Source organism: Batrachochytrium dendrobatidis (assembly GCF_000203795.2).
Source record: "Batrachochytrium dendrobatidis JAM81 unplaced genomic scaffold BATDEscaffold_6, whole genome shotgun sequence".
Taxonomy (NCBI): Eukaryota; Fungi; Chytridiomycota; class Chytridiomycetes; order Rhizophydiales; genus Batrachochytrium; species Batrachochytrium dendrobatidis.
Window position 1 is genome coordinate 1045891 of NW_006281104.1, and position 13134 is coordinate 1059024.

Below are 13134 nucleotides of genomic sequence, written 5' to 3' on the forward strand. Positions count from 1 at the left end.
ACTCGGTCATGACGATGAATATTACAATACATGGTTTGGAAATTTCTAATAAAACCAACAGCAACTGAACTATCAGATGATTCCAGTCGTGAAACGAGTCTTGATACCACGATGCCAAACTAATGATATTGTTCAATGTCAAGTATACAATCAGATCAACATGACATGACACTGTCCAAACTGATCCAATATTGTATCATTGCAAACATACATTTTCATCGTCAATATCATGACAAACTTGCAAGAACAGGTCAATTGCCAATCTGAGCACTTCTTGATCAGACTCGTGAACAATAATCTCAACCATTGGCTTGATGTCAAATTGATCCTCTTGACTCCAGCGTTTATATTTGTATACCTCTGTACATGCTTTTATCGCCTATATGCATATTGACACCAGATGAGTTGAATGTCAATCATTTGATCAATATTAATCATGACTTGCCATTATTTTGACTTGACGGTTTGATGATTGCATGAGTTGTGCAAGTTGGCTGTTTAATCGATGTGATACTTTGAGCCGATCATCACTGTATACCATTCTCAAAAACACTGTAGTAAATTCCATTACTTTGATCTACGCAACACATGTTGATTAGTTTAGTCATGATCAACAATCCATTATTGTTACAATATATGAATACCTGTAAACTGGGTTGATTATACTCCAAATACTCGGCTGTGATATCTTCCAGTCCAATACTCCATAAGTGTTGCACTACATCTGTAGATCCTGTCACTTCAAACCAACACAAAGTCAGCAATGGTTTGAATTCATCAATAATACAATGGCTATTAAACTTACTGTAGCCATGTTCTTTCAACTCCTGTAGCAATGGAAGCAGTCTGTCCCATATTTCATCAGCCTTGTATAGTTGATCATCCGTTGTTAACAGTTTCAGATCTTCCAGGCGTTGAATCAACTCTTTCATGTTATCATCCAACTTCATGTTTGATAAAATTAGTCAAGTTGAATTTTGATTTGACAATTTCATTCATGCGAATGTTCAACAATTTCCAACAATTGTTTATGTTTGGATTGTTGTAAAACACACAAACGAGTTGTTCCATTTTAGTATTGTTTTGATCAGTTTTTTGTAACAAAATTGGATTGTTATCAAACATGCATTTAGAAATACTGTAAATTAATATTCTGAATGTGATCGTTGTAGATTTGGTTTAATAAACAAACTAGTTTACTACAATACATGGTAATGGATTACTAAACATCATCATAAATCAGATGGACTGGACTGGAATGAGATGAGATCAATGACAATCGCATTACAAACAGTGTGTTGTGATTAAACCATCGAGTATTTCCAAATACAAACTTGAATAAAAAGTCTTGCCACAAGACTGATCAACTGTATTACTGTTTACACTGTGGTATTATTGATGTATTGGAATATTTGGTGGTCAGATACACAATGATAATGGTAGTACAACTCATGGCAGTTGTACAAACCAAATATGATTAAAGCCAATAATAATGTCAAACAAGATTGGATAATGAATTAGCGTGTAAACCATCAACATTGACCAAGATTGATTGAAATGGTGAGATTGGGTTGGATGATGATGAACACAACAAATGAGTCTATAGAGTTGTATTGACAACATTGACAGTCAAACACAATACATGAATGTGGGTTCAAACTTGGTGATCGTACAATGTATGATTACTAAGAGTGCACAAAGTGTAGATTCAACATTATAGTTTGACTGTGTGTCATATGATGGTTGTTGTATATCAAACAAGTAATGCAGTCAATGTGTACTAGTCACTGCACAATGAATATCAAAGTGATCCATTTTACATGAATACGGTTGTAAAGCAAAGCGTTTGCGGTTAAACAACACACTCAAAGGGTGCTTTTCAAAATACCTGATAAAAGGGTCGTAAAAGCATAATTTAATCGACACGATCATCAAATTGATCAATATGATATTATGATTAGGGAGTAACATACTATCTAATTTTATAATAAACCACTACAAGCAATCGAATAACCCCGTGTCGTTGGTTAACCTAAAAGGGTTGGTTTGCTAAAGCATATAAATACAATCGAGTATGTTCAGTCTTTTAATCGACACCAGTCTCGACACTCTACTTTTGTATTAATAGTTTAAACTCGTTGACCAATCTGATGAAATTGGTTGATATTTTATTCGTACTGACTGCGGCAGCAACTGCCAATGCAATACTGGTACCGGCTGATAACGATGGTTTACCTCACGCATCAAGCACTTCCAGTCAAGTGTCTGGCCCAACTAATGAACCCGATCCAGAGATTCCCGAAGAAGACTGGCAAGAAATAATGGATATAATTAATTCAAGCATTGTCAGTCAAGATTGGCAAGACCCAATTGATGAGCCCAGTTCAAGTATTTCAAGCCAAAACCAGCAACAACCAATGGACCAACCCATTCCAAACACTTCTGATGAATATTGGAGGTTTCTAATGAACGAGATCAGTTTAAGCACTTCCAATCAAGACCAACAGCCAATTGATCAGCCCAATCAAAGTACTTCCAGACAAGGCCAACAGCCAATGAGCGAGAACGAATCTACCAATACTGTTCCAAATCAAGTGGCTAGATTATGTGAAAGGTATCAGAAAACCTTTAGTCGTATAAACCAAAGGCTTAAATTGTCTAAAGAAATACGAAACAAAAAACTCAAAGAATGTCGTGAATATGCAATCCTCAGACTCAGGCATAGGATAGCGTTAGCAAGCGGAGAAGATATATCTGAATCAAAGTATGACCCAGAAGTTGAAGTCCGATTGAAACAAGAGCGTAAAAGTGCAGTTAGGAGGGTATCCATTATCAGACAACAATTGAAAAGATTTATGAAAAAGCATGGTTTGAAATTTGAAGAACCAGAATCAGATTCGGATTGATGATGTGTTGATGAATTTGATTTTGAATAAATTTAAACTTTCTGATATGTTGGTGTTTATCGAGTATTGTGAATGAGCCAATAACCGTATTATTGATTGCATACTGTATGTTTGGTATTACATCAACAGTTACTGGATTGTTGATTGATATATTGACACGGTTTGTTCCATATACATCGATGACCTGATAACAATCAGTGTTGATTGTAACTATCAGTCAAACTTGCAATCACTTGTCAGTTGCATGGTTGTTGATCCATTTACAATACTCGACAAATACCAACACATCAGAAAGTTTAAATTTATTCAAAATCAAATTCATCGACAAACTATCAATCCAACTTCAGCTCTTCAAATTTCAAACCATGCCTTTTCATAAACCTTTTCAAATCTTGTTTGATAGTGACTACCCTTCTAATTGCCTGTTCATACTCGTATTTCAATTTAACTTCATCTTCTGGGCTATATTTTGATCCAGATATATCTTTGCCCATTACTAACGCTAACTCATGTTCGAATCTAAGGGCTGAACATTCACGATATTCTTGCTGTTTTTTCTTTCGTATTTCTTTAGACTCTACAAGTTTTTGGTTTATACGATGAAAGGTTTTTTGATATCTTTCTTTTAATCCAGCCACTTGATTTAGAACAGTATTGCTTGACTTGCCTTTGCTCACTGATTGTTGCTGACTTTGTTTGGGAGTGCTCGGACCAGCTACATCCACTGGTTGTTGGTCTTGGTCGAAAGTGATTAAATCAATTACATCAATTGGCCGTTTTTGACCTCGTTTAGAAGTACTTGAACCAGCTGCAATCACAGTCGGTCGATGGGTTTGACTAGGAATATTTGAATTGGGTTGATCCATTGGCCGTTGTCGGATTCGGCCGGGAAGGCTTAAATCCATTGGTTCTTCCTGGTATTCATTGGAAGTGCCTGGATCGGGTTTATCGGTTGGGCCGGACACTTGACTGGAAGTGCTTGATGCGTGAGGTAAACCATCGTTATCAGCCGGTACCAGTATTGCATTAACGGTTGCTGCCGCATCAGTAAGAATAAAATATCAACCAATTTCATCAGATTGGTCAATGGGTTTAAACTATTAATACAAAAGTAGAGTGTCGAGACTGGTGTCGATTATAGGAATGAAGGCACTCGATTGTATTTATATGCTTTAGCAAACCAACCCTAACCCTTTTAGGTTAACCAATATACAGGGTTATTTGATTGCCTGTAGTGGTTTATTATCAAACTAGATAGTATGTTACTCCCTATCCATAATATCATATTGATCAATTTGATGATCATGTAAATTTGATTATGCTTTTACGACCCTTTTATCAGGTATATTGAAAAGCACCCTTTGAGTGTGTTGTTTAACCGCAAACGCTTTGCTTCACAACCGTATTCATGTAAAATGAATCACTTTGATATTCATTGTGCAGTGACTAGTACACATTGACTGCATTACTTGTTTGATATACAACAACCATCATATGACACACAATCAGATTATAATGTTGAATCTACACTTTGTGCACTCTTAGTAATCATACATTATACGATCACCAAGTTTGAACCCACATTCATGTATTGTGTTTGACTGTCGATGCTGTCAATACAACTCTGTACACATGTGTTGTATTCTGAATCACGAATACGATTGCGATCTAGTTCAACAACAATCATGACACATGCCAGTAATGCAACTGTTTATCACACATCAACACTGTTATTTGGTGGTCCATTTACATGGATACAACTGCAAGTTGTTGTTATATCACGTATTCTGAGCATGGTTTTGATATTACGCATCCAGTTCCATCACATTGTTGCTGACCCATCATTGTAATGCTGTATGTCCCCATAACCATACACATGGACATGATCGTGTGGTTTCACGTATAATATTACAACCACGCATGTCGTTGGTTGAATCATCACTACTACACTACAATACACTACATGTATGTTGGCATGTGTTGTACCAATTTGATTGCATTGCTACAATGTGGCATGCGTCGACCTGTTTGAATCACAGTTGTGCAACATATTGGTATTGACCACATGTGATACTGGTCACCAACAAAGTGATCAGTAATATACAATTGACCATTCAATCAAACTAGCAATGTTTCCATATTAAACATGCTCCAGCAAAATATAACCCAGAGCTGCAACCCATAAATACTGCAGACTGATTACTGACTGACCGTTTGAATGACAAAACTATACAAAGTGAAGCGAATCACTCAAGACAGTAAGCCTCTTGAACATTACAACTGATTCCACATTTATCGTGTTGTTGATGAACACAATGTAACATAAAATGCGTACTCCTGGCATAAAATAAAACACGAGTGATTTTGGCTAACCAGTCATTTTGAAACTAGACTGTACAATCAGACCATCAGCACTCAATGAATAACCATCCAACTTGCATCCATCAAACCAATCCTAACAATGACAATACTAAATACAAGAAAGCAAACCGTCCCAACCAAAAACTCACCTGGAACGAAACCAGTCATCAAATCAATTGAATCAATCTTGCTCAAGTAGATCCACTCCATCTTAAACTCAATTTGGCTATTTTTGACTTGTGGACATTTATCAGTCTGACATGATTTGCCTACTATTATAGTCACTCGTCTATTGATACGTTTTCAATTACCGTTCAGAACCAGTATTTTCCAACCACGTTGATCGTATTGGCTGTACACTCGATTCACTCGCTTACTTTAAAGCTGCTCGACAGTTGTACTGTGCGCTTGATGATCCTGATTGAGTCATCATTCAACTCATCAACGTAGTTGTCTATAATAAACCAACGTGTCATCTTGAATGGTAGCAGTCCTTGTCATGTCTGGTTACATGAATACACACATGCATGTCAGCATCATCAATGTGTACAACTATGCAATATATAATGTATTGTACTGTATTGAAACATACAAGTGTCGGTGTACAATGATCAGATACAATATCAAATGGCAATTGTATTTTATTTTATTCAAACAAAAATACAATAGACTCGGTTGAAATCAATCTAGATTAGCATTCAAATCAGTCGAATCAATTGGATGGATCGTCATGTTTGAGTTGATTCCTGAATGATCCGAGGTTATTTCTAATTCTGGAATAAGCTTTTTGTGAACGAGAGAATTTGAAAGCTCTTTATGTACTGGATGATGTTTGAGTGGGTTGGACTGAAACTGTAGACGTTTCGCTTGATGACGGGGACGGACTTTTATGATGTTGTAATTGATTCTGGGTTCCACTAGTAGAGGCTTGCTCGGATTCTGGCTGTTGGCTTGGTGTGGAATTGCCAAATGTGCTGATGAGCTCCATAAACTTGGGTTCTGATTCCAAAAATCTCAAGTAATGGCTGGTTGGTCGATACAGAATTTTTCCAGTCAAGTTCTTTACAAGTTTTATTTTGATTCCACCCAATCTCCGATTTAAAATGCTATAATCGGAATTCCACAGCTTCCCAGTAAGTTCATCAAGATTTTCTCGTTCTTGTTTAAGCTTCTGTTCAAGTTTCTTGCGCTTTTCGCCATACTTTAGAGGATTCTTGCTACTCTGAGATCTACCTAGCAACCTCGAAAGCTCTTCTTCCAGCCGTTTTACCAATTCTTGTTGAGCAAGTCTTTCAAGTTGTATCGATTCATGCATTTCCTCCGCATCATCACGATCTTTCTTCACCAATACGTACTCTTTGATCAAAGCTATATCCTCTTTTGAAGGTTTACTAAAATCAACTGAAAGTGTAGTTTTTGAACTGGGAATAACGACTAAAGTACTAGCTTCAGCACTTGTAGTTGCGCTGGGATTGACTGGGATGGCTGTAGTAACCGAGCAAGCAAATAGGATTGATGCCAATACTGTGACTGCGAATTTCATTGTGTTGGTTTGGTTTGGTTGAGCAAGTTGTAATGATTGTTATTTGATGGGTCAATTTTTGATCGTATTTATATCCATTATTGAATGGATCAGATTAAAAGCATATTGGATGGCCGTCCTAAGGGGTTTGTGTTGTCAGGGTTAATGGTGATTTGTCATCAGTGTCAACCTTTGAAGGGATATCCCTTTATATAACAACCGCAATATTGATTGAACCGCTGCTTGACTATCCATCCAAGTATGGTTGATTGTGTATCCAACCCTTTTTAGGGTAGAAAAGGGTTAGTGTGTCAAAATATGAATAAATGCATGTTTAAACAAGACCATCTAACAACTGAATGTCAGCTCAGTTGTTGGATGATCATCGATATGTGTTGTGGTTTAATGATGCTCTGCATTCAACTCGACACTATCAGTCATCGCTACACATTGTCCAGTGATCAATCAATCAATTGAATCAATACAATGCAGTTCATGTTGCAACCACAATAACTGTATTTTGCATTGCAATACACAATGGTTACATATTCGGTTGATTGTTACTACACATTGACTGTATTGCGTGTTCAATATACAACAACCATCATATGACACATAATCAGATTATAATGTTGAATTTACACTTTGTACACTCTTAGTAATCATACATTGTACGATCACCAAGTTTGAACCCACATTCATGTATTGTGTTTGACTGTCAATATTGTCAATACAACTCTATCCACTCATTTGTTGTATTCTGAATCACAAATACGATCACGATCTAGTTCAACAACAACCATGCATGTCAATCACCATCAACAATAACACTGTATTGTCAACTAGTACATGACACTGTTATTTAGTAATCCATTTACGCCACTATAACTGTAAACTGTAAAACAAAATGACAAGATTAGATCATAGTAATAGAATTATTAAACTCTAAAAGTGTTAAAACCACATCCTATCACTCAACCCTTTTGTGCCCCCTCCCTGAAAGTCACAACTAATAACCAATAACAATGTCCCTTATTACCGTGTCCTAATCTCTTCCTATAAATAAACTACTTTTCCCTCGACCTAACACTATCGTATCAACATTTACAAATAAAACTAGACACATTACTTTGTCACATTGGTCTTAAAGAATATGTAAAATTTCTCGCAACAATTAACAACAAGCGCTAGTGGTTTAGTGGTAAAATTCATCGTTGCCATCGATGAGCCCCCGGTTCAATTCCGGGCTAGCGCATTTTTAGTATTTATTGGTAAATACTTTTTACAAGTCTTGATAGACCACAACTGCTTGCCAGCTCAAATATCATACGCCAGCTTGAAAACTACAGCTGTATTCATTTTACATTCATTGCTTAAAAATAGACAACAATTAACTAATTGTTGTACCTTTCTACTGGATACTGATTTTAAACACTCAGTTCTTTGGTGTCTGGGATTGTTGGACGCACGACCATTCTTTATTACACTCGAGTCATTTTCTGTATGGATCAAAAGTGGTCAGTATGGAGCAGTGTAATTTCAGTCCACGCAATATTTGTTGAACGGTTGGCAAACCATATCTGATCAGACAGTTGTTTTGTTGAATGGGATGTTAGATATCGCTATTTAGAAAGTCGGAATATTACAACATTCACAACTTCCTTGATCAGTTTACAAGCACATCGACCATCATATGACGCACACGATCAAACTATAGTTTTGAACTGTTGTTTAGATCCTGCATTAAAGATTCGCTCGGTTTTTGTACAGGAATCAGTACAAAACAAACTTTTAAAAGTTCAAAGAGCACAATGTTGTCCAGTAAACCAGCATCAACCAAACGTGACTGGCTGTTTATTATACTCTTGATGTTCCATTTTACGTGAATATGGTGGTGAAATGGAACATCAAAACTGTAAACATTGGCAGCATTATCCTGCTGGTTAAATGATCTGATTGTATAAAGGATGGATTGTTCTTTATTTAGAAATCAACGCTTCAAGTAAATGCACTCCAATGCTAGATTTTAAACGGCAAGTAAACATGGCTTGATTGGTCAACAGTGTAAGCAACACCAAATATTTCCTTTTTATACATATCATCTCACCCCGCTAGTTTAAATATTATCGAAATTGTAGATTTGGAGTTGTGCAGATTCAAGCGACTTTAATATAAACTGTAGCTTTATAAAATCACTATTTTTTGTATACTCGGTTACTAGTTGGATTATGCCTATACATTATAAAAAAGTTTTTAACCCAACCTTCTTTTTCATCAAATTCAACACTGACATCTTTCCCATATTCAAGTCGGCTTAATTATCAACTATTTTCCATATATTGGGAACTCTACAAAAACAGTTGCATTGCAAAAGGTATCGACATGGAATCACAAACCGAATCAACTGATATTTGTGAGCTTTCCCAAAAAGCACCCCTTCCAACAACCATTATATTAGAAGCTACTCAAGTCATCACTGTGCCCATTGCAGAAGTAAAACAAGATGCATCAACAGATCAGACAATTTTTTCAGGTCTCTCCAAGAATGCCCGCAAAAGATTATTGAAAGAAAAACGGTGGATAGAAGGTAAAGCAGATCGAAAGGCCAAATTCAAACAAGAGAGAGAGGCAATGCGACAGAAACGACTTGCAGAAGGTCTTTCAGCCAACCCATCTCGCAAAAAAAACAAGATTGACCAGGAAAATAGTGGCATTCGTATTGCTATTGACTGCAACTTTGAAAAATACATGACTGATCAGGTCTGATAGATTTTTGATCTACTCTAATGTTTTTGAATATACTCGATTGACTTTTGACAATCATTTGAATATTAACAGGAGATAAAAAGCACGATTGTTCAGCTCGGATTTTGCTACTCGGTCAATCGAAAGCAGCCTAAACGACTGGATCTCTCTGCAACATCATTTACACCCCTACTTCAAAAACTTATGGCAGAACGTACACCAACGTACTCAAACTGGCGAAATTTTGAATTCCATAGTGGCCATTATTCAGAGGTATACGAACCCACCAATTGTGTGTATCTTACTGCGGATTCTCCCAATACCTTGCAGGAATTAGATCCAACCAAAGTATATATTGTTGGTGGAATTGTTGATCGTAATCGACACAAGAGTCTATGCTTCAATGATGCTTTAAAAACTGGCGTGTCGCATGCAAAATTGCCACTTTCAAGTTATGTTGATATGCCAAGTCGCAAGGTATTGACCATCAACCATGGTAAGATTGTAGCATTATATATCCAAGACTGATATTCTGTATTGCGGGAATCAAAGGCAATAGATATAAATCAGCCAGGAGGAATTAAATAGTTTTTACTGACAGCTGATGTTATGGATCACAATTACAAACTGATTTCTAGTGGTCGAGATTTTAGTAAACTATGCCAATTCTGGAAATTGGGAAGATGCATTTTTAAAGGTACTGCCCGTGCGCAAAGGCGCAAAGTCAAAGGCATCCGAATCCATTGACGAGAATGGTAGCAATGGAGACGAAAGCGAGGAGCATGGTTCTGACAAAGATAACCAAGAGTGTTTAAATGTAAAAAGCAATAGCCAAAACGATGATAGTTCAAAATCGATCGAGCCCAATGACTTGTCTGAATAAACTATTGTTTTGGGTAAATTTACAATACCAAAAGCATCCGCTATACTAGATATCTGCTAATCTATATGATACAATCAAAAGATAAAGTGCTGCATGGAGACTACACACTCTTGTCTCTGGAAGCTATCTGTTCCATCACCGCGACAGCAGCAATGATATCAGCATCATGTGTAACAGAAACGTGAGGCTGGATGTTGGGCAGATCTGAAAGATGTAGCATTGGCTTGCCTATAATCATTGTATTTTCAAAAACACATTAGGCCAAGTACCACAATGATATAAAAGTCTAGTATAGCACAATGCATACCACGATCCTTGATAATCATTGCTTGATGCCAGGTCAAACGAGTTTTTGGATACATGGCCTTGAACGCAGCTTCTTTAATTGCGAATCTACATTGAATATGAATTAAAACATCAGATACGCCGTTTAGATGGCAAAAAGTGTAGCTAATACCTAATTCCCAAATAGCGGATAACTTGCTTCTCCCACTCTGGAAGATCGTCAGTCCAATTCTCGCTGTTAGGCTCAGATTGAGGTCCAGAATTACAAGAGCCATCGAGTTCAGCCAATGTTTGCATGCCACTAATTGCCTTGTGGGTCGAGTATAGTATGGACTTGTTAATCTTTTCTACATCATCTACAAGAGGAAACAGTCGATTTGGATGAGCGGGCAGAGGAGAGTATAGATCCAGAGAGTGATTGGCGATGGGCTTTTGAAACTCATTTAGAAATAAAACTTGCTCAGATGGATGCAGAATGTGTCTGGCAAGACGCATGGGAGCTCGTCTTTGTAGCATTCCAGCCATTCGGTTTATGTGCAGTACATCAACACCCACTCCAACAATCCTGGACATGACCAAACTAGTTATTCGAGCAACAGATGGCCAATGCAAGATTGCTGTTTCCAGCTGAATAAATTACAAAATCAAAACTTGACATTTTACATTTCAAGTGGTTACAACATGTCCTGGAAGTCACTGTTATCCAAGAACATCAAAGAGCTTCGCATTCAGTTATCTCCTGCTCAAACTTCTGCACCTGGAAGCAATGGAATTCGGTATAAACACATACATTTTTATTACTATAGTGAAGCTTGCAGCACTACTAGTCCATCTTTTGGATAGCGTTCTAGTGGTTGGCTTATCCAACTGCAATGCATATCAATACTAAACTGCCGTTTTTAATCACTAGTGACTTTATTCTCAGCAACTACAAATCAATCAAAGCCGCCAATCCTCATTTGCCTGTTTTGATTAGAGAGGCTCCAGGCACTGAAGCTCGTGCCATTGCCAGATATGGTTAGTCCTGAACTTGACTACCATTTTGCAATTCAATCTGGTTTATTTATTGGAATGTGACTGATTAAAGTCTACCACATCAACCAGCTGGTTGATTGGAAAGTCTTTTAGTATTGTCATTCTACGCTGCGTTTCTCCTACAAAACAATCCTATTCACTTTTATTTTTACTTACACTCGTTTGAATGTCAACTACTCGCCTTGAACTTGCCATAATAGCTTTTGGTGCCGAGCGTATCATCTCACTCGAAAACCTTACTGCTGCTCAAGTTGAAACTCAGTTTAAGCTGCTTGCAGAGACAAAACCAAGCTCTTCCGAGTTATAGCTCGACCAGTTAAAATAAACATGCAGATTTGCACTTTTCTCGGATCTATCAATATATTTTTGATTGTAAATGTATTGGTAAATCACATCATAGACAGTGTGTCAGTGTTGGATCCTATTTCATCTATAAAAGTCGCCGATTGGTTATTTCCATTTGTAATCAATTGGGCTTGAAATCACAGTTGTGACCGGCCCTGTTGCCAGCCATTTTCAATAGGATCGAATTCATTCCAGCAATCTCTGCAGGATGGATGATAGTAGCAACCAGTCATTATGTGCAGGACAGTCTTCTGAAGACATTGAATCCTGTGGTTTTAAAACCACATGTTCCCGGTCATGTTTAAAACCATGCGTACCGACAGTAAGCCAATACTTGTCAATCTTTACATGGCATGGTTTATGTTTTGTTGTAGCAATGTCTGTATTGTTTCGCTCTATTTGCTGATATATTTAAAGTACTCGCCAGTAAATATCAAAAACATTAAAGTTGGATCCGTTTACCAATGGTGTACTTGTGGGTGAGTGAGTTGAACCATGATTCTCAATGGTGTCAATGTTGAAACCCAACTAGACCTATTTCTCGCCTACTGACAAATGCAAGTTAATATACGCTTTTCAATTCAACATACTGACGAATTAGATTGAGCAAGACACAACCATGGTGTGATAGTAAGTTGACTCTTGCTTAAATGTCATGTCAATCAATCTAATCCATCTTGTGATTTGTGACTTCTACCAGATACGCATATCGGTACTGGATTCAAACCGCTAAAATGGATCGCTCCAGGAACAAAAAAGGATGGAAAACCACAACAAATATACTCTATATGCGCATGCAAATATACTACAGATCCACCCTACTGCGATGCTAGTCGTAAGTATCCAATTTCAACTATTCAAGACTTGGTATAGACATGTCTAGTTTACTGAGTCTGTTGTAGATATTCATTTACCAATGCAGTACATCAAGGCACAGCGTGAATGCATCAAGGATCATGCAAATATTAAAAAGATGTGTACTGCATGTGGATTCAAGGCGTCCGAGCTTAAAGCAAATGAGCCTAGTGGATCTACCTGATCACTCATGGGCT

General features: G+C 37.2%; 5 protein-coding genes across 5 annotated transcripts; 3 read left to right on the forward strand and 2 right to left on the reverse strand.

Moving 5' to 3' along the window:
* Nucleotides 1–5948: 5948 nt before the first annotated feature.
* Nucleotides 5949–6810, reverse strand: BATDEDRAFT_25116 (uncharacterized protein; the record flags this gene model as incomplete). Its single annotated transcript, XM_006678960.1, is given in 2 exon segments — nucleotides 5949–6133; nucleotides 6153–6810. 2 exon segments carry the CDS (start codon nucleotides 6808–6810, stop codon nucleotides 5949–5951), a joined length of 843 nt encoding a protein of 280 aa, XP_006679023.1.
* A 2511-nt stretch (nucleotides 6811–9321) lies between these two features.
* Nucleotides 9322–10276, forward strand: BATDEDRAFT_4931 (tRNA (guanine(9)-N(1))-methyltransferase; the record flags this gene model as incomplete). Its single annotated transcript, XM_006678764.1, has 3 exons — nucleotides 9322–9549; nucleotides 9628–10030; nucleotides 10173–10276. Coding segments are annotated over 3 exons (735 nt in total), but the record flags the coding sequence as incomplete, so codon positions are not given.
* Nucleotides 10277–10517: 241 nt separating this feature from the next.
* BATDEDRAFT_88750 (uncharacterized protein) lies at nucleotides 10518–11227 on the reverse strand (the record flags this gene model as incomplete). The annotated part of the gene is made up of 3 exons (XM_006679237.1): nucleotides 10518–10645; nucleotides 10725–10810; nucleotides 10875–11227. 3 exons carry the CDS (start codon nucleotides 11225–11227, stop codon nucleotides 10518–10520), a joined length of 567 nt encoding a protein of 188 aa, XP_006679300.1.
* A 156-nt stretch (nucleotides 11228–11383) lies between these two features.
* Nucleotides 11384–12044, forward strand: BATDEDRAFT_25119 (uncharacterized protein; the record flags this gene model as incomplete). Its single annotated transcript, XM_006678961.1, has 3 exons — nucleotides 11384–11478; nucleotides 11613–11719; nucleotides 11938–12044. 3 exons carry the CDS (start codon nucleotides 11384–11386, stop codon nucleotides 12042–12044), a joined length of 309 nt encoding a protein of 102 aa, XP_006679024.1.
* A 347-nt stretch (nucleotides 12045–12391) lies between these two features.
* Nucleotides 12392–13121, forward strand: BATDEDRAFT_25120 (uncharacterized protein; the record flags this gene model as incomplete). Its single annotated transcript, XM_006678962.1, has 4 exons — nucleotides 12392–12561; nucleotides 12684–12712; nucleotides 12783–12917; nucleotides 12985–13121. The coding sequence occupies 4 exons, from the start codon at nucleotides 12392–12394 to the stop codon at nucleotides 13119–13121; spliced, it is 471 nt and encodes a 156-aa protein (XP_006679025.1).
* Between the last annotated feature and the right edge of the window lie 13 nt (nucleotides 13122–13134).